The following is a 20,072-nucleotide window of genomic DNA, read 5'->3' on the forward strand; positions in this document are numbered from 1 at the left end:
GAATGAATTATTCCGCAGCGCTTATGATTTCAGATGTAATTTGTGATTACTGTAACATACATTCATTCAGTGTACAATAGGCCTACCTAAAATACTTACAATTGTAAAAAAAAAAAAGATAAAAAAGAAAGAAAGCTAAATATAGGCTACATGAACATTCATTAACTGCAAGTTATACAGACAATCATAAAAACATATACATGTGACATGTGAGGTAGTTCCTTTTAACAAGCCCACTTCTAACTGTTTAATGTATTACACTTAACTGTTGAGTGTAAAGTATAATAATTTTGTAATAATCTTAAATCACTCAATGACAGCACAGTTATCGGAATCCTTGCAAAATCATAATATGTTGTCTCCATTTATCGATTCACATCATGTCTCTTCAGTGAGAGACCTGCGCATTAACCAAGGCATAATAAGCCCCCTGTTTGGCCATGAGCTCGTTGTGTGTGCCCTGTTCAGACACCTGGCCATTCCGGATGACTGCTATCATGTCAGCGTTCTGGATGGTGGACAGACGGTGCGCGATGACAATACAGGTCCGGCCGAGACGGGCATCATCCAGAGCCTGCTGTACAATCTGGGACGAGAGAGACAGAGAGTGAGAGAGAGAGAAAGAGAGAGAGAGGGGGGGGGGAGAGAGAGAGAGAGAGAGAAAGAGAGAGCAAGAGAGAGAGAGAAAGAGAGAAAGAGAGAGAGAGAGAGAGAGAGAGAGAGAGGGGGGGGGCAGAGAGAGAGGGAGAGAGAGATAGAGAAAGAGAGAGCGAGAGAGAGAGAGAGAGAGAGAGGGGGGGGGGAAGAGAGAGAGAGAGAGAGAGAGATAGAAAGAGAGAGAGAGAGCGAGAGAGAGAGAGAGAGACAGGGAGGGGGAGAGAGAGGGGGGGGGAGAAAGAGCGAGCGCGAGAGAGAGGGAGAGAAAAAGAGAGAGAGAGAGAGGACACGTCTTTGTAGAGTGTTCGCGGATCCAACTATGTATGTGCAAATGTGCTCTCCGGCAAACCACATACAAGCTTTTGCTTTGTGAGTTCAGGACAGACTAGTAGACGATACTCACTTTCTCACTCTCCGTGTCCAGGGCGGAGGTCGCCTCATCCAGCAGCAGCACCTTAGGCCGGCGCACCAGAGCCCGGGCGATAGCAATCCTCTGCTTCTGCCCCCCTGATAGCTGGGCTCCCTTATCCCCAACTCGCGTGTTGTATTTCTGACAAAGCAACATATGTCATTCGTGTGAAGTCGTATGAACCAAACCTTCGGGATGATGTTTTACTGCTCTGACGACATCCTATGCTGCGGCGTGTCACATGCTGGGACATTCTTACCTCTGGAAGACCGAGTATGAAGTTGTGGATGTTGGCGCTCTTGGCTGCTTCCTCGACCTCCTCCTGAGACACCTGTCTGTCGTTGTCACCGTACTGGATGTTCTCTGTGATGGTGCAGTCAAACAGGATGGGCTCCTGGGACACCAAGCCCATCTGAGAACGCAGCCAGGCCACATTCAAGCTCTTTATGTCAGCACCGTCAGCAAACTGAAATGAGGATGCAAAAAACACAAAAAAAGTGAGACAGGGATGATTCAATAGGCGTTTGTTTCTTGCTTTGGCTCAAAAGTGTCTGCTCAATTCCTAAATGATATCAAATACATGTATTAAGAAAAAAAAGTCTCATGATGTTTCGGGGGCCTGTACTGAGAAGCAGGAGATTCTCAACAGTGTGTGTGCTGTGTACTGTTACTCTGATGGGGAGGAAGCGTACCACTTGTCCCTCAGCCGTGTCATAGAAGCGCTCCAGCAGCTGGATTGAGGTGCTCTTTCCACAGCCACTCTCGCCCACCAGGGCCAGCGTCTGGCCCGTTTTCACAGACACGTCCAGACCTTGCAGGACCCTCACGTTCGACCGCGTGGGATAGGCAAAGTGGACGCCGCGGAAATCAATGTCCCCTGTGAAGTCTGACTGGAAAAAAGAAGACGCAGGCAGAGAAAACATTCAGAAAGAAACATCAACGTAGCATCTAACATACAACTATAGTCTATAAGTTATTATATACTATATATCCCCATAGTTATAGCATATAACGATCTTGTTCAATAAAGCCATGAGAGGCCCAAAATAGATATCATAGTTTTGAGTTTTTGTCATAGTTAATATGAATTATGAAATGCTTGATGACGTTTGATGACGGGTAGTGTGCCACTCACTGGCTTCTCCCCCTTGTCACTGTAGATGTCGATCTCTGGGCTCTTCTCCAGGAGGTCCAGGATCCTCTTCGCTGAGGTCTTGGCTTTTGCAAAGTCAGGAGCAAGAGAGGAAGACTCTCCGATATTCATGGCCGCAAACACAATCACAGAAAACACACTGCAAAACAAGGACATGGTTGTGGTTACCACACCCCCAACTTGATCGAGCTGTTGTGTAATTTTCACAAACTGGTTGTACCAGAATACTTACAGGAACACATTTTCATATTCGGTGTAGCAGTTAGCAATTAGCCAGGAGCCAAATCGGAAAATTGCTGCATTGACAAAGTAGGGGATGGCTTGGGCCAGGGCAAATGTTATGCCATACACAGGAGCTTTTATCAAACCAGATCTGCGGGGATGAATTGAAACATTTCATTGGAATCCCTTTAATTCTTTTTGGTACTCAGTCAAAATAATTATTCTTATAATGTTCATTACTTAAAAAGGTGAAAAACCTTACTCATATGGTTTACGCAAGCTCTCCATGAACTTGCGAAAGAAGACGTCCTCTCGCGTCAAAGCAACCACCGTTTTGAAGTTTTCAACTGTCTCAGTGGATATCTAGATAACAAACATCCCATGTAAAAATGTGTTTTCTCAATCTCAACGGCTTGCTATCTAATGGGTTAAACAACCATGGCTACCTTCCCAGACTGCTCCAGTGCCCCCTGGTCTTTAGAGGCATGTCCCGCCATGGCCCTCATCTGGATGAAGTTGGCACCGATGAGGAAGGGCACACAGGCGAGGATGAGGAGGGTGAGCTGCCAGCTGTGGATGAAGGCCACCACAATGGCAATGGTGAGAGCACACACCGTGCTGGTGGCCAAGCCCAGCCTCGACCCGGCCGCCTAAAAAATAGGATGTTACCAGGCAGAAATCATTCAACTGTACTGTAATTCATCCGAAGAAGCAGCAACTAAAAAGATGCGTAAAAACCAGGGAAGGGAGTCAGTGCTGAGATTCCCACTGCCACTCGAGTGATCTAATACATGTTCATCACCGTCTTTCTGACAGCCACAAATGGTTCTCACCCCTTTAACCAGAGATGCGTCTGTGGCCAATTTGGTGGTCAGGACTCCCACGGCATTCTCATTGTCGTCAAACCAACTGATCTCCTAAGGAAGCAATCTCAGTGTCAGTCAGAATGAACTCACAATTTGGTGTGTTTGTAGGATCATTTCATAAATACAGTGAATAGCTCTAGTCATTTAGAAATATGTAATGTGCTTGGTCATGCCTGTCTCATCATAGCCGTGAACACCTGACTTCTCAGCCTCATTGTGAGAAGTTCGCCTGATTTCCCAAACATGAATCCCTGGAGGAAAACACAGATCATGGAGTTACGACACAAACTTTCTATACGGTAAATACATAATACAAAGCCTATATTATAAATAAATACACAATACTGTATAAATAAACCAACCTGTAAGAAGAAAGTGACAAATGCAACCCCACCAATGAGTAGAAAGAGCAGTGAAAACATCAGGGTTCTCTGTCGTTTCACCTCTGGATCAACCTCAGCAAAAACCTACAAAGGATCAATTCAAGATCGTAACGTCAGGCACTAACACCAAACCACTGTCTTTTAATCCCCCCCAAAATGTTTTCTTTTCATACACATCAATAGGTAGACACCCACTCCAATGATTTTGGCAAAAAGGATGGCAACACAGGGATATGTAGCCCCTCCAATGAGACTGGACAAAGTTCCGACCAACAGGTAGGGCCATTCTGGCTTGTTCAGAGCCAGGATCCTGGAAAAGGGGACATCTACCACTTCCTTGTTTTTCTCCTTCTGCACATTAAATCATAACAAAAATATCAGCGGACGAACAATAAACCGGAAAACTTTATTATTTGCTCTTTCACAATAGAATAGTAGTGCGTGATATGTTTTGGTCAAGTGTCTTCACCCTCTTTTCTCTTTTTCCTGATTTCTTCTTTTTGCTGCTCCTTTTGGATGACTTTCTCTGGAAGCTTCTGTTGATGACAGAGTTCTGTTGAAACCCTCCATTTTGGGCCGTTTCCTCACCGATGATCTCCTCATCCATATCCGAGCTGTCAAAGGATGAGCCTTCATCAGAAGATTCTTCCTCACAATTTTCATCTGGTTTTCCCATTGTCTACACAAACAAGGGTTGAGGTGTCAATGTTGGGTTGCATTACATTTTGAGAATCTGCTGTTGTACACCATTTGCTCAAGCCATAAACACACTATTATCAGAACTAACAGATGGGTCAAGTTTGTAGTGGCCTCTTAAATTTGACCCTTCTGCTCCTCACTCCAAATTGTCCTTCTAAACTTTTATAAAAAGGAAAGAAAAAGGTGAAGTGGTCAATTTTTTTTTCTAGAGCTGGTATACTGTAGTGTACCTGCTGCATGACTAACGAGTAGTAGATCCCCTTCTTGGCCATAAGCTCCTTGTGAGAACCCTGCTCCACCACCTGGCCGTCACTGAAGCCAGCGATCACGTCCGCAGTCCTGATGGTGGACAGGCGGTGGGCGATGACGATGGTGGTGCGCCCAGCCCTGGCCTAGCGAGGAGGAGGAGAATCCGTTCATCAACAAATGATGATCGTCTGTAGATGACTTTGAAAACACACGTCTGTATCTTGGATGTTGTGTGATTATGGTGACACCACTGGGAATTTCACATGGACACGTAGGTTTCAAAGGAGACGTTCTTCGGACGGTCACAGTGGTGAGGTTTACCTTATCCAGCGCCCCCTGGACGATGGACTCACTCTGGGTGTCCAGAGCAGAGGTGGCCTCGTCCAGCAGGAGGATCTTGGGGTTCTTGACCAGGGCTCTGGCGATGGCTATCCTCTGCTTCTGGCCCCCACTGAGCTGGGCCCCACGCTCCCCCACCATGGTGTTAAGCTTCTGCGTCACAGCCATGGCATACAACACTTATCAGAAGGGTGAAACCATGTTTAGTCGTGTTACGACATCGTGAAGTGGTTCTATTTTCTATTTTCTCTGGTTATAAATTCACAAATAAACGTGAGTGACAGACAGCGGCGCCTTTGTTTTAAGCTGTGTGATTCTAGACAGTAGTTTAAAAGGTCTTGTCTGTGATTTTCTGTTACTTCTTTTGTGTGGGAGCTGCTCCACTTACGTCGGGCAGCTTGGAGATGAACTCGTAGGCGTTGGCTTCCTTCACGGCACGTTCGATATCCTCGTCTGTGGCGTCCTCTCTGCCATAGCGGATGTTCTCAGCGATGGTCGTGGCAAACAGCACCGGCTCCTGGCTGACTATGCCGATGTTCTCCCTCAACCACTTCACGTTCAGGGAGCGGATGTCTTGGCCGTCCAGAGTTACCTGGGATCCGAACCATTCATGAGTACTTCGCACACGCACAAACATTCATCCTCCTCCCACAAGAGACCGCCAGAGCACTGTTTTACATTCCTCCACAGCCTTAGATAAACAAGTCCAACCAGAACAGGGGAATGCGACACATTCTGGTCGGTGGCGTTCTGTCGTCTCCCTCCTTCACCTCGTGTTATGGTGCATACCTCTCCCTCATCAGGATCGTAGAATCGCTGCAGCAGCTGGATGGTGGTGCTCTTCCCACAGCCACTGGCCCCCACTAGAGCTATCGTCTTCCCGTGAGGCACCTTCAGGTTCACTCCTTGCAGAATCTGTGGAGCCAACCAATGTGTGATATGATGATGTCAGCAAGGCATTCACAGAAAGGAAGTTTGAATGTGGGACGGATGTCTTGCTGTGGTGAAGTAATTGCCTCACTTTGACCGTTTTTCTGGAGGGGTAGCTGAAGTGGATGTTTTTGAATTCAACGTCTCCCCTCACAAAGTCTGGTTTGTGGCCCTCCTTTGAACTGCTGTCGATGGGACGGCGCTAAAAGACCACCAGCACATAATATGTGTTAATATGTGTTCATGAATTGTAAACAGTTGTTAATATTTAGGAATGAATGTAAAGTCAGTAGTACCATGTCGATAGTTTTGTAGACCTCATAGGCAGCACCCCGGGCTTTGGCAATGCTCTCCAAGTTTGGAGCACCCTGGCCTAATGAAAAAGACCCTATCATCACCGCAAAGAAGACCTGGACAATGGATCAAATAAAGTACACTGATGTCAGGCAATGTGAAAAGTGAACAACATCACAGGACTTCATCACAGGATGACTGAGAGTAGGCTTACTGTGATCACTTTTCCAATGGAGTAGTTCTCAGGTTCGTCCACGGATAGCTTTGTTCCATACCAGAAAGCCAGGGCATAGGCACCAAATATGATGAACTGGGTTAGACCCATAGATGCATTAGTGGTGATTGCCTTTTTAATGCCAAAGTTTTTGGCATCCTCCAGATTTTTTTCGTACCTGAAAATCGAAAAGTGTTTAATGGAGTGAGTCTGAGTTACCTATGGTGGTGAAAAAATATAGACATTTTAGGTCAAATGTTGTACTAACTTCTCCACAGCTTTCTTCTGTCCATTAAAGGCCACTACTGTCCTGATTGCCACGAGAATCTCCTCTGCCACAGCTCCTGCCTTGGCGTAGGCCATGAGCTCCTTACTGGTCAAACTGGCAAGAATCTGAAATTAAGCATCAAATAATCCATCACTGAATCTAAGTTTGAGTCTGGTTTTAAGGTAGCAGCTGTGAGACACTTTCAATCCAACGTCATATCTAAGTCTATTTCCTCCTAACACCTGTGACAAAAGCTTGTAACGTGGTTATGATTTATGTAACATACACGTTTGGGTAAAAAGAAATATTTTAAGGAATATAAATGTCACAACATTCATGCATCTTTAACATCATTAACTAACTAGAGTCAGGTGGCTGAGCAGTTAGGGAATCGAGCTAGTAATCAGAAGGTCGCTGGTTCGACAATTAAATAATTCCTTGGGCAAGGCACTTCACCCTACTTGCCTCGGGGGGAATGTCCCTGTACTTACTGTAAGTCGCTCTGGATAAGAGCGTCTGCTAAATGACTAAATGTTAATTCAATATAAACTAGGGCAGCAAAGCTATTCCTGAGGTTGTTCACATTTCAAAATTGATCAAAAGACCAACACAATGGGCAGTATGGTTGCAAAAGATACTAATACAAAACCAGTGCCCACTGTAATGGTACATTATTGGGTTTCAGGGCATGTTGTTGCCTTACTTTGGACCATGCTGCAGCAGAACCCGCTAAAAGAGGACTGACGGTCAGGATGACCAGGGTCAGCTTCCAGCCAAAGACAAACCCAATGATGAACCCAGTCACAAAGGTGCAGAAGAACTGCACAAACACACATATCTTGTCGCCAAGTCCATCATTGATTGTGTTGATATCACTAAAAGAGGAACAAGCAGATGGAATGTCCCTTGCGATTAATATCTGTGTTGTGTTGCAGAACAACCCAACAGGATGATGGAAGTTTTCACAGATCACATGATGCCATGTGAGAAGTGTACATACAGAATGTCTATTATTGTGTAAATGATCATTCTGGATTAATGTAATATAGTCACTTACTCTGTAAGCCTGACGTTTAGCACACCAATAGGGTGTGTGTCAAACCACGACATTTGTTGGTGTAAAATGGCATGGAAGTATTTCTCCCTGATCCGTTTAGTCTGTTTAGTGGCTGTTAGCAAAAACAGCATCACTTGAAAAGTCCCCAGCAGTAAGGCTGCACAACCAATCCCAACAAAGTAATATGCATGTCTGCAAAAGAAAACCAACAGTTGGTATTCTGAATTATGAACCTATTTACTTAAGATAATCGTTGTTTGCACTTACTGTGTCATTAACGCCTCAATATCTACTCCAGGAATTGCAAGACACTCCGTTGAGTTCAAGATCTCAAAAGTAAAATTTCCTATTAAAATGGACAGATTCACACAGAGACAACAGCATAATTGCAATAACCACAAAACTCTACCACAATTATCCCAACACTTAGCAAAGCTTGCATGGGGCACCGTAGAATATCAGTCTGTCTACCTGTTAAGTTCAGTTGTTGTCCGCTCTGCACAAAGCTGTCAGTCATCTGCCCAAAGATGACGATCATGAGGGGCAGTGCTATCCCGTGTAACGCAGCACACACTAGGCCGATGATCATAAGAATGATCTCCAGGGGAGTGGCGTAGCGAAACTATAACACATAACATACACAATTCCATATGGGGGAATACTATATATATGTGTGGTTATATGTTCTTATGTAACAAGCTGTGTGTATTAAAGGCTATAATGTATAAGAGACTTACCAGCTGGAAAAATCCCACACTATTAGCAGCCTCTTTGGGCTTTTTCTTCTTTTTCCTTCAAAAAGAACCGCCACGAAGGAAAGACTTGTTTTCAATGATCTCATAACACGTTTTGTGTGGTGAGTTAGAGGTAACGACAATGACCACATCCAGTAGCTATCAGCAAAGTAATTCTCCGACAGCAATTTATATCATTATACAGAGAAATGCAGCAGTGCGCTTGACCATCTCTTACCCAAAGACACCCTTGCTCCTTGGCTCGATACTGACTTCTGGGAGCTCTCCATTTGCATCCTTCGATGGCTTTTCATCCTCCGCAAAGGCTAAGTTTGGGTAACCATCCAATTGTACGGCTTTGAAGCAATAAAGTCAGTCATGAATATAAAAATGCATTGCTTAAATTGGGATTGAAAATTGGGTTCTTTATGTTTAAATTACTTGTTCAGTTCTATCTTTTGTTGCGGTGAAATTCACGAATGCAGCCTACCTGTTGATCCGTTTTGTGGCATCTCCTCCTTTGGAGTCAACAGATCAAATCGGAAACCAAGTATCTATATAGAAGTTAAAATGATATTTAAACACAATTGTCGAATAAAGTGTTATTTCATATAACTTAAATTAATCACATAGGACTTGATGTTGCGTCATCTGCAACAGCAAACGACGCAATGTAAATGCCTAGCTCCAGCATCATTCAATAAAAGTCATTCTATATTTTTTCCAACTTGTTATGAAAATGTATGTTTTGAAAAATATACTAATTTTATAAAATAGAAGAACCTTACCTTTCATGGAATAAGTGATGCACTGTCGTTAGTTTGCATTCGTTATTATTTTTATGATAAACTGCTACTACACACACCACCATTAACTATGAATTTGGCAGCTCTAAGAATCCTTAGAGGGCTGCGCCAATTTATCTAGTGCAAGGCATTCATGTCGTCATCCTGACATGCTCTGGTGTCAAATATCTTTAAACGGTTCTGTACAGCAACTGGATAAGAGGTCGTTCCAAGGTGTCCCATTGGGTGTGACTGCCATTGTCAAGGCGCAACCTATTTTCTTTCTACTGTATATTCTTGTATTCTTTATTATTTCCCATCCCTAATTGGGTGTCTGCCTCTAGATAGAAGACCAATGCAAGTTGTATTGACAGTTGTGGTGTTCCCAACAATGGGCATACCTTTCCATTGGACCTCATTGTTCCATTGGAATTAATTTTGCACTTTATATGCAAATGTTAAATAAGTATCTCTCTCTAATAATCTCTCTCATAATGACAGAAATATCTGGGTGTGTGTACAAATTAGAATGGGTTTAGTTTCCCAAGCTCAATTAAAGAACCGGAAACTCTACAAAGTTGAAATTCTGCCGACGTCCTCTTTATAACCCAATGGAGTGCAATGCCGGGATTGACGTTGTTTGGAAAAGCATTTCGAAATTAAATAACGAAAAATAATGAAAGAATTATTAGCCGCTTGGCTTGCACCTAGTCACTCCTATTGGTCCTCCGCTCCGCAGAGTTTTCTAGGAACATCGAGAATCGTTTTTTTTTGTACATATTTAACTCAAGTTAGCTGGATTGATTATTGACCATTTGTCATGATCTTGAATTGTTTTTTCAAATGTGGCCTAGGACGTTTTGAGCCTACCGGAAGAATAAATAGGGTTAGGATCAAACAGGTTGGTTTGTAGGTTTGATCCTAGCCAAAGTAACGAGAGCGAACTGCTTGTTGTTCTCTGTAGTGTTAACACACTTGGACTAAGTTTAGAAGTCTGTGAACTCTCACAAACTCAGATGAACTGAGAGGCAATGAATAAGTCGATGATCAGGTTTATGCAAGATACAACATGCACATGTTTCTCTGTTAGTGTGCATGTGTTGTCAAGAGATGGAATGGAGATGTCGTGCCGTCTGTCTAAAAAGCAGAAACAGATATTATCCGTGATAAAACAGGTTTTTCTATGTGTGTTGTGATTTCATTCAAAGATTAAGACCACCTGATGAACTCTGATCCACTCATTGCATAATAATACAATATAGGGCATTTAAGATTGGATCAACACTTACAGTCATTCTTACGTAACAAATGTATGGAAAAACAATTTGAGTGCTCATTGTTTCATTTTTTAAATCAAATAAATTCTAGTAACATATCATACATTATTATACAGCCTATATTTCAGCTTACTGTGTTATTTAAAGCATCAGCAGCACCCACATTCACACATGTTTTATACACATAACATCTGCAAATGTTTAGTCAAGTCTAAAAACAAAAGTATCCATGTTTGTTATCTATAGATCCTCTCTTATAACTTCATAATGCCTATACAATTCATACTGTAGATATTTCCCAGAAAACCTTGGATCTAGAACCAAGACTGCATCATGGACTGGGAAAATGGGGCCTGGGGCCAGGGGCCTCTGACCATTAGGGGCCTCAGGCCCATGAGGCAATCTAACATGAATCCAAAATGTAGATTGATAGTGCTTAAATATATGGACCCTCAGCCCATCAAGTGACCCATGTCTGCACTTCAAACACCTCAACCCTTACCACAGCCCAAGACTCCACCTAAACCCATACCAGAGCCTCCCGGCTCTGCCTAAACTCATACTAAAGTCCCCTGACTCCAACTCAGACCAGGACATTCCGGGTCATAATACAGTGGCATATTAGTGCCATTGGAGGTCTAGGAATCACATCGCTGCACTTGTATGGTCAACCTCATCACACCAGAGATGCCACCACTTGCTAGTATGTAGCCTACTACGCCTGCAGAAATTATAATTTTATTTTGGAATTAGCTATGAGGAAATACCTTTAGCTCATATTAACCAGATTGTCATACGCATACGGACTTTGTAGAGACAATGCCGTGAATTGGACTTATTTCGAAGGAAACAACATAGGACTACTGATTTGGAGTAGCTATATGTTTTGTGCAAATGACTTTTATAAGCTCAGAGAATCTCAGAGATTTTTTCTTGCCAAATTATTATTATTATTCTTTATTCAACATACAATGGCCCAAATACGCCCAAATTGTATAGGTTTATGACTATGTTGTGTTCATGTTTGTGAACTCCGGATGAGTTTTTTTGGGTTACAAACTGTACACCTGTCACCTGTGCTCTGGGGCCTCTGTAAATCCGTCTAGAACCCAGTTGGTGCGTAACTTTCGTCCTCAAAAGGAATGACGACTCACAAGATAGTTCAGATCGACCTGTCTCTTGTAAAGATCTCCTGATATATTACAAAACTGGTTTTGGAGTGACATGGACATTCCATTTCATTCGTTAATTCATTCTTTTCATTTTAATCCCAAGCGACGTACAAATAGTATATGTAGAAAGTACAGCAGAAGATTAAGGATCAGAGGGGCATAGTTCTACATCCTTTAGAGGATAACGTTGAGGAACTGTTTGTATTTCCTAGCCACATCGCAAATACAAGTTAATATCACTGTAGTATGATCCTTCACATGCAGTTCTTACATTGTTTTTGGATGTGGAATTGTAAATGCACAAACTGAAACTTAACACAACCTCACACACTCAAAATAATGTTCATATAATAACCCTTTAAAACTAAGTCCCATAGAATTTGGGCAAACTCCAAAGGAAATCATTCTCTTTATAAGAGCTTGAACTCTTTTGAACTTGTAGTTTGCTACTAGTGTCCATTCCCTCACAATGACTTGATTAACCTTCACCACTAGAGTGCAGACTCCCCTCACCTTTCCAAACAGTAAACATTAATTTAATTATTGTTACATTGTCAATAAAGATTCCAGAAAATACAATGCTATGTCCATGTTTAATTTTGAAATCGATTTTTAATATTGTTAATTTTATCTTCAAATTCTTTGTTTTAGCAGTTTATAGTACCAGTATAAACTTATAGCCTACGTTTCTTTATCTCACAAGTGAGACAAGTCAAACAAACTCAAATTATCGAGTTATATTGTGCATTTTATAACATGTCTTAAGAAGTCTAAAGCTGGTGTAGTATAGTGTACTGTGTGCAATTGTCTTCTCTATAAAAATAACATAATCATAATCTACTCAAGAGCGCTTAGTCACATTCCTCAAACATCAACTGCTTTCCCAGGCCAAGGTCAATACACCGTTCTGGGGACAACAGTTTTTAAGAGCTACTTCAACTTTGTCCTGGTTACACTGTACTGTAGGCCTATATGCAGACATTTTCAAGTAACATCATTTAAATTTGATTCCCCCTTACTGTCTAAAATATCAAGTATTACTATGAAACTATCAGATTTATGGAAAAAAACAGAAAACATTATTTAGGTGTTCTGATATAAAAACACAAATTGAAATCTAAGTGGAAATGAGTCCTCTGTAAACCTTGAACACCCTTATGAATTCATCAGTAGGTAAAGATCAAGAGTAGCCTGAGCCAACTCGAGTCTACTCATATGCAAACCTCAACATTTACCTATTTCATTTGTTTAATGTTTACTTAAGTAAATTAACCCCACATTCAGGGTCACAAAGAGAGAACAAAAATGACACAATTTCCTTCACCGAAACCACCTGTCTGCTTCAGTTTCAGGTGTTGCAACTCTCTCAGTGCGTAAATTGTCAATGGCATTGTGGGTAATGTAGTCGCTAAACAAACTAAACCGGTCCTTTAAAGGATAGCCGCTTTGTTTTGAACTGCTAGTCCCAAAATGCTATTGTTTTCATAGCAAACAGAAGCAACAGTTGTATCGTGAAGGTGTCTGATTTTGTGACACTCCCTTCCTATAACGAAAAAGTTGGCGTAGGATGACTATAGGATGATTCAAACTTTATTACAAACGCTTTGAAGTAAAACTTTTAACGTCTTTGGAGTTGTCTGATTAAACGGTGAGTGGAAAGGATTTAGTTCCTGAGACATTTTTTCCAGATTATTTTTATCAGTATTATAGCCTACACTATTATAAAATAAATACCACAAACATCTCCGTAGATTCAACAGCCTAATATGTATAATCATTCGTCAACTAAAGAACTGTAAGACCACAACACCAAACGTGTAGTTCGTGGAATATAGTAATCAAGTAATAGTAGAAAATCCAGTATTTGATTTTTCCGCGCACGTTGGCACATTGTTTTATTGTTTATGTCGGTGTTTGTTTAAGCTCTTCTCACAAAGCGTCGGTAAGCGAGAGAACAGGTGCATCCTGCTGTATTTTAACACGACTGTCAGATTCGACAGGAGAGTTCAACGCAGTGTGTCCTCGTTACAAGCTGGTTTGAGACACAACTGATTGTTTGGTCGTAGACAAGACGAACCTGTTTTTGTGCACTGGTGTAAGAAACCCCATTATTAATGTCTGACGCACTGTTCTTGTTCATGAATGGAAAGGCTCCCTTATACAAAAGTGACAAAAACTTCCAATGATACAGGATATTGAGACCTATATATCAGTGACCTGTCAAGTATAACTCCTTTACTCAGAGCTGTAGTAGCAGCAGAAACACTTCCTCTTTAGGAAAAGTGGCTGTTGATTCAGAATTTAAATCTCTCAGATGGAACTATCCAATTAGACCTGACTAAGGTCTAATCTCAAGTGAAACATATTACATCATCAAATGTGATGTCGTAACTTTCTTGTATTGCAATGCTATTATTTTAATACTGTATAGTAATAGTGTAGTTAGACTATGTAACACTACAGTGCATAAAAACAATGTTTCCATATTTGCAGATGCAAAGATGGCAGCCGTCAGAGCTAAGTCATTCCGCCGTGCTGGAAGTCTGATGAGGAGCAAATCTGAGGGCACACTAATTGATTTAGATGATAATGGAACACTTAACATCAACAATTTGAATGGTAATACAATGAACTAAAAAGTGATGTGTGAAATAATGTTATACGAATACAGAAGTCACCTCAACTTATTTGTAGTCTTAACATTTACATTTGTGAGGTAACTTGCATTAGAGCAATACTTTGATACAAACGTTGGATATCTTTTCAGGTAGTTACATTTCACATCATGTGACAAAGCATTCTGAGTGGCCAGTTTTACAGCCAGAGGTAAAGCATGAAACTCAGACAAATCCGTTCTGGAGCAAGTTGTCTGGATCCAACCCATTTCTTGATGACATCGTACACACAGATGGAAACAGTGGCAGAGTATCGATTCTGCAGGAGGATCCGTGCTCTCTTTTTGGTGGTGTCAATGAGGACACTTTAAGCACATCCTCAGATGAAAGTCGATCAACCCATTTTCTGGAAGCCAGACATAAAAGCTCCAACCGGTCTGGTAGGTGGAGAAGTGCCTCGGATATTCTTGATGACCTGGAGAAAAGGGAGACAAAAAGGGAGAGTAGGGATAGTAGCCTCAAAATATCTGGCTCATTCATGAACCCAGATTTTGAGTGGTTAAAGAATGACAGAGAGGCCTACAAAATGGCGTGGTTGAGTCACAGACAATTGACAAGGTCATGCCTAGACCTTGGCCTGATAAGTCAGAGTCCAGGATGGGCCCAGACTCAGGCCGCTGACTCCCAGGTGATCTGCAAGATCGGACACGCTGGAGGGTCACTGCAGCTACCCGACACTGACATTAGTGTCCATATCCCAGAAGGCCATGTATCCCCAGGGGAGATTCAGGAAATTGTACTAAAAGCTATCCTTGAGCCTCCCAACTGCCTTAACAACAACTACACGACAACCATGAGTCCTCTTCTGGAAATTAGAGTAAACAACCTCAACACAAAGGAATGCATCATGCTGGAGATGAAAATGGCTGGGGATGTCAAGAAGGACCCTTTGAGTCAGGTCATGACTACTTTCGTGGGACTTGTGTCCCACAAGAGAGAGGGACCTTACCAAAAGGTAAAAGACTGTTACATTTACAAAAACATTATGCAGATGAAGCTTCAGGACTTGAAGTCACACTTTTACGTTATTGTCTGTGCGGAGGCCTCTGCTATCCAGCCCCCTGCTACATCAGTTTGGGATTATCTGGACCGCCACATCAACTTGGCTGTTTACGGCCCAAGGTATATCCATCCTTCCTTCAAAGTTGTCGTAGTTGTCTCTTGCCATGAAAGCATCCCACTGAGACTGCCATTCTCAGACATCCACAGGGGGAGCAGAAATCTTCCACCTCTTGTGCTGCAACTCTGGGGGAAGCATCAGTTCATGCCAGAGAAAATGGACGACCTGAATATCGCAACCAATATCACGGATTCAAAGTTTGAAATCAAGGATGAGGACAAAAGAAAGGAGGTGAAACAAGGGCTACTCAAGCTGGGCAAGGTTCTTCATCTCCCACTTGAGCTCACCAAGGTTGGTAGTGGGGAGATTACCTCCTTCAAACTGAACCTCCAGCTACGGGATTCAAACTGTGTGACCCTGACACAGTTCCAGGTCCAATCCCCTGCTGTGGCACCTAATAGGTCAGAGAAGCGAGGCCCTAGACGACTGGACCAGCGGAAGGAGATTGGAAGATCCTTGCCCATCCATGAGGAAGCTATTCAAGAATTCCCTCAATTCCAGTCCAGACCTGTAAACTTGCAGTGGTACGGCGTGGCTCTGAAATCAGTGATCCGTCAGCCACGCGTGGCGTACCTTCTGGAATACTTCAAGGGGGACACGGTGGCCCTTCTGTCCAGGGAGAAGGTGAGGTCAGTGGGCCAGTCGAGGGTAAAGGAATGGTACATCGGTTTTCTCAGAGGCAAGACTGGCTTGGTTCATTGCAAAAATGTCAAGCTCATCACTAGAGACCAAGTGATTGACTTCACTGGCATCAACATGACCACCGATGTGCTTCTGGAAAACATGACACTGCCGTTTAAGAAGCTAACCTACATGTACTCAGCCATCCAGAACCTCGTAACTGAACACATTCCCAGCTGGAGAGGGTTTGCCGACGCCCTGGGTTACTCTAACCTGTCCTTGGATGTGATCACAAGGAGGCATGCTGAAACAGAGGCCGACCGAGTGGCCTGTGTGTTGGAGAGGCTGAAGGAAGATTGCCATGCAGAAAAGAGCCTGAAGAAGTTCCAGCATGAGCTTATGATTGTAAGTACCAAAGTTAAATTGTATTTTTTCTGGGGAAATATTCGACACTTTTGCCTAATGTCTATACCGACTTTGCACGCGAACAAGTCAATGTCTTCACATTTTTTTTATGTCCTCCTAGGGTCTGTTGAAGATTGACGCTCAGGCCCTCGTGGCACACTTGATTCAAAACACAGTCATCTTGTCAACGGCGGTGGAGCTTGGTATCAGATGGAGAGAGATTGCTGAGCGATTGGGGAAGCTCACCAGTGCCCAGATAGCTGGCTACGAGGCACCACATCGAGGGAAGGGTGGAGAAGTCAGTTCCCAGGTCAGCTCCCATGATTATAGATGATCAATTAATTTGACACCTCTAACCTCACTCTTGTCTCAGCTAGTATTCTCTTGTTCATAGTTCTTCATCTGCCCCTTGTCTCGCAGTCCATGTGGAAACCTGCCTATGACTTCCTGTATTCCTGGAGCCTGCGATACGGTAAGGGATACAGGGACATGGTCCAGGACCTCCACTTGGCCCTGGACAAGATGAAGAGCCCCGTCACCAAACAGTGGAGGCACCTGACTGGAGCTCTGATTACAGTGAACTGTCTAGAGATTTTCCAAGTCTCTGCATTCCCTAACCCTAGAACTCTGAGGCCTTGATGAAAGATCTTAGTATGGCACTAGTTGTCTTGTCACCAATGTTTTTTGTTACAATATGGAATTCTACCATAAAGGAAAACAGTGTTAAGTTACTTAATGCTTTTTGGGTCACATACTTAACCTTGATTTTGAAGTAATGACAAGAACCATATAGCAATACCGCAATAACTTACCATGTATTCAGATACTTGCATTGTACAAAATATACTGCCCTCCCTTTATATTTTATAGGAGATATGGACCTGTTACCTTCACTGTAACTTGAATTCAGATTATATAACTGTGTCAATGAAGTTGTGTTCGTAAGAAAACATTTATACAGTGTACTGTTAGTTGAAGACTGAAAATGTCTCAAACCAGTTTTGTAATGTTCTGTCTAAAATGTGACACAATGCCCTGTTAGTGAAGCTGGTGGACCAGCTTTGACAACACAAACTTTTGAGTTCTTATTGCCTATTTTGTATTTTATGTTCTATGTTCCTTAAACCCACCCTACTATTCACTTAACAGTCTTTATCTTAAACATTATCATGACTTTAAAAGCTGTCAAGTATTTATGATAGCTTTGGGTTGTAAACCATGTTTCACGGATGTGTGAAAAATATGGAAAGCTTCTTAACTGCCAAAAGCAAACCTCAGTGTTTAGAGTGCTGCTGTTTACTCTGTGTCTTAAAGATGCTGTAAAGTGGAATTGAAAATTAGTTTTAAGTTCATCACACCACAGAAGAATGTGTTGTTAACTACCCATCCAAACTCAAATGCAAAAAAAAAAACTGACAAGTATGTAAAATTAGGCTTTGAAATTGTGAGAAAATCAGCTTTCTAGCAGTCTAATTTGCTAGAGACTGGGCGGGAATGTCGCCTTTAGGAGCTCAAGCTCCGCCCCCTCAAATGTATTGAATTTAGAAAAAACAGCAACATTAGCTAAATCAATTACAGATATCAGAACAGACCTACCTGCAGTCTCTGAGTGTTTTATGTCTTAATTACTTTGTCTTTGCATCGTACCAGTTGAGTAACAGAATGCAACCGTCTTATCTGACGTAGGTCGCTGTGACGTAGATGGGTTGGGTTTTTGCCCCGCCTTTACAAAACCTGAGCTAAAAATGGAAGAGAAACTGTTCAACGGTTTAACTCCACATTTCAGTGCGACAACGTTTTCGCACTTTGCACATGCTTTCAGGAACTCCTTTCACACATATATAATGTACTGAGAAGCAAATCATGGAATTTGCTTTACAGCATCTTTAAGCCCATCCATGAATTCATATATGACATGTTTTCAGTGTTGTTAAGCTCTTTGGACGATATTTTGGTACAGGAATGAAATGTATGATAACTACATGTTTCCAGGCAATGTCTGAGAAATTGTATTTGACAATGAAGGTTTGTAAAACTATATTTTCTTCAACCTTAGTGAAATGTTAGCTCGTGTTTGAAGTTTGAATAAATATGACTCAATATGTAGGCTACAGTATACCTGTTTAGACTGGTCTGTTTTCATCAGTATTAAAGGTAATTGTGAAGTAAAATATATACATAGAGTAGATGCAAACTTAACAGTCATAGTCTATGCTAGTTGGTCCCTGTTTCTTGTTTTGTACAGCTTTGAGTTGTATCTACCCTGTGCTAAGCAGCAGGTAGATGATGTCCCACATTGCATTGTGAGAATGTCAATGCACTTTGTTTTGGTCTCAAACTGTCTACATGAATTATTATTATGACCTTGTTGCTGTCTGCATTGGCCTCAATACAGAAGTCTGTCAAAGGAGATGGTTAAAAGAGTATTTAAGCTTTCTAAAACATCTTGCTATTTTGATCACATGAACAGAGAATATTCTCTTGGGTAGACACCTGAAATATCGAATTCATTCCCAGCCCTCCAAATCATTAGTGTTGAACCCGTTCTTGAACCTGTGGACTTGCTTTCTATTTACTTTCCACAGTTCACTTCGTTTGACTTTCTCCTTTGTGTTGATCTAAGCCAGTTTCAGTGTGCTTATTCCTTATCACTAAACCAACCATGAACTCAGGATGATGATCCTGGTTCTTAAACAAAACAATTCTCCAAAATGGTGAAATGACCTATTTATTTGAATCTGAAAGACTGTTCATCTCAAACTGAGAGACACCATTGATAACTATTTCATTCATTCATGATTCCTTTGTGATAGTTCTGGATATCCTCAAATGACCAATACAGACATCAGTATTAATGTGGACGGTGGTACCAAGGCATTAAGATACTATAATCTTGCTAGTTACAATTTGTGACAATACACCTATATTACTGACAACAGAAGACCTTATCTTTCTCGAGCCCCTTTGATATACACACAGTAAACCAACGACCAACCAACTGCCATCAAGAGATTCCATTAAGGCCCTGCAACATTATAATTCAAGGAGATACTCCTCAGTGGGCACAACATTTTATCTGATTGATGGCTAAAACTCTGGCAATAATTGGGTGATCTCATTCGTCACTGCACTGAGATGGAAGTTAGCTGACCGCTAGCACAGATAAGGCTGACCAAGTCAAAACTTTAGCGTGCTAGGCAGAGGCACAAGGAGCAATCGGAAATTAGAGCGTGGTAGCGCAGCTAAGTGTCCAAGCCAAAACTTCAGCTTGGCCTCTCGTGAACTTTGCTACTCCCAACTTTGACTGTGTGGTGCACTTTGTTGGGTGACATGGTCACATGAGGTCCTCCATCACTACCCTGGGGTATACCTAACTGCCAACCTAAAACCTTTTCCAATAAGGCTTCAGTATAGTTTGTGATTCATGTGCACCTAAAAAGAAGAAGACGGATTGCAAAACATGCTGGGCTGTGTTCCAGTTCTCATTGAGTCCGCAAATTGGAGTCCACCCTTCATATCAATTAGGGCGCATTCGTCAGAAAA

General features: G+C 42.1%; 2 protein-coding genes across 2 annotated transcripts; one reads left to right on the top strand and one right to left on the bottom strand.

Moving 5' to 3' along the window:
- Positions 1-238: 238 nt before the first annotated feature.
- Positions 239-6,561, bottom strand: abcb5 (ATP-binding cassette, sub-family B (MDR/TAP), member 5). The gene is made up of 20 exons (XM_084669215.1): positions 6,416-6,561; positions 6,204-6,317; positions 5,999-6,109; positions 5,767-5,892; positions 5,366-5,569; positions 4,960-5,130; positions 4,620-4,781; positions 4,132-4,369; positions 3,886-4,016; positions 3,670-3,774; positions 3,481-3,558; positions 3,275-3,358; positions 2,888-3,091; positions 2,704-2,804; positions 2,452-2,592; positions 2,202-2,358; positions 1,759-1,956; positions 1,326-1,532; positions 1,061-1,207; positions 239-586 (listed from the first exon to the last, which is right to left on the bottom strand). Exons 1-20 carry the CDS (start codon positions 6,524-6,526, stop codon positions 389-391), a joined length of 2,988 nt encoding a protein of 995 aa, XP_084525341.1. The 5' UTR covers positions 6,527-6,561; the 3' UTR covers positions 239-388.
- A 6,655-nt stretch (positions 6,562-13,216) lies between these two features.
- macc1 (MET transcriptional regulator MACC1) lies at positions 13,217-18,645 on the top strand. Its single transcript, XM_084702999.1, has 5 exons — positions 13,217-13,356; positions 14,202-14,327; positions 14,476-16,529; positions 16,651-16,839; positions 16,950-18,645. The coding sequence occupies exons 2-5, from the start codon at positions 14,210-14,212 to the stop codon at positions 17,166-17,168; spliced, it is 2,580 nt and encodes an 859-aa protein (XP_084559125.1). The 5' UTR covers positions 13,217-13,356; positions 14,202-14,209; the 3' UTR covers positions 17,169-18,645.
- Positions 18,646-20,072: the final 1,427 nt, after the last annotated feature.

This window comes from Hypomesus nipponensis, chromosome 2 (assembly GCF_054491055.1).
Source record: "Hypomesus nipponensis isolate SF chromosome 2, ASM5449105v1, whole genome shotgun sequence".
In the NCBI taxonomy this organism is placed as follows: Eukaryota; Metazoa; Chordata; class Actinopteri; order Osmeriformes; family Osmeridae; genus Hypomesus; species Hypomesus nipponensis.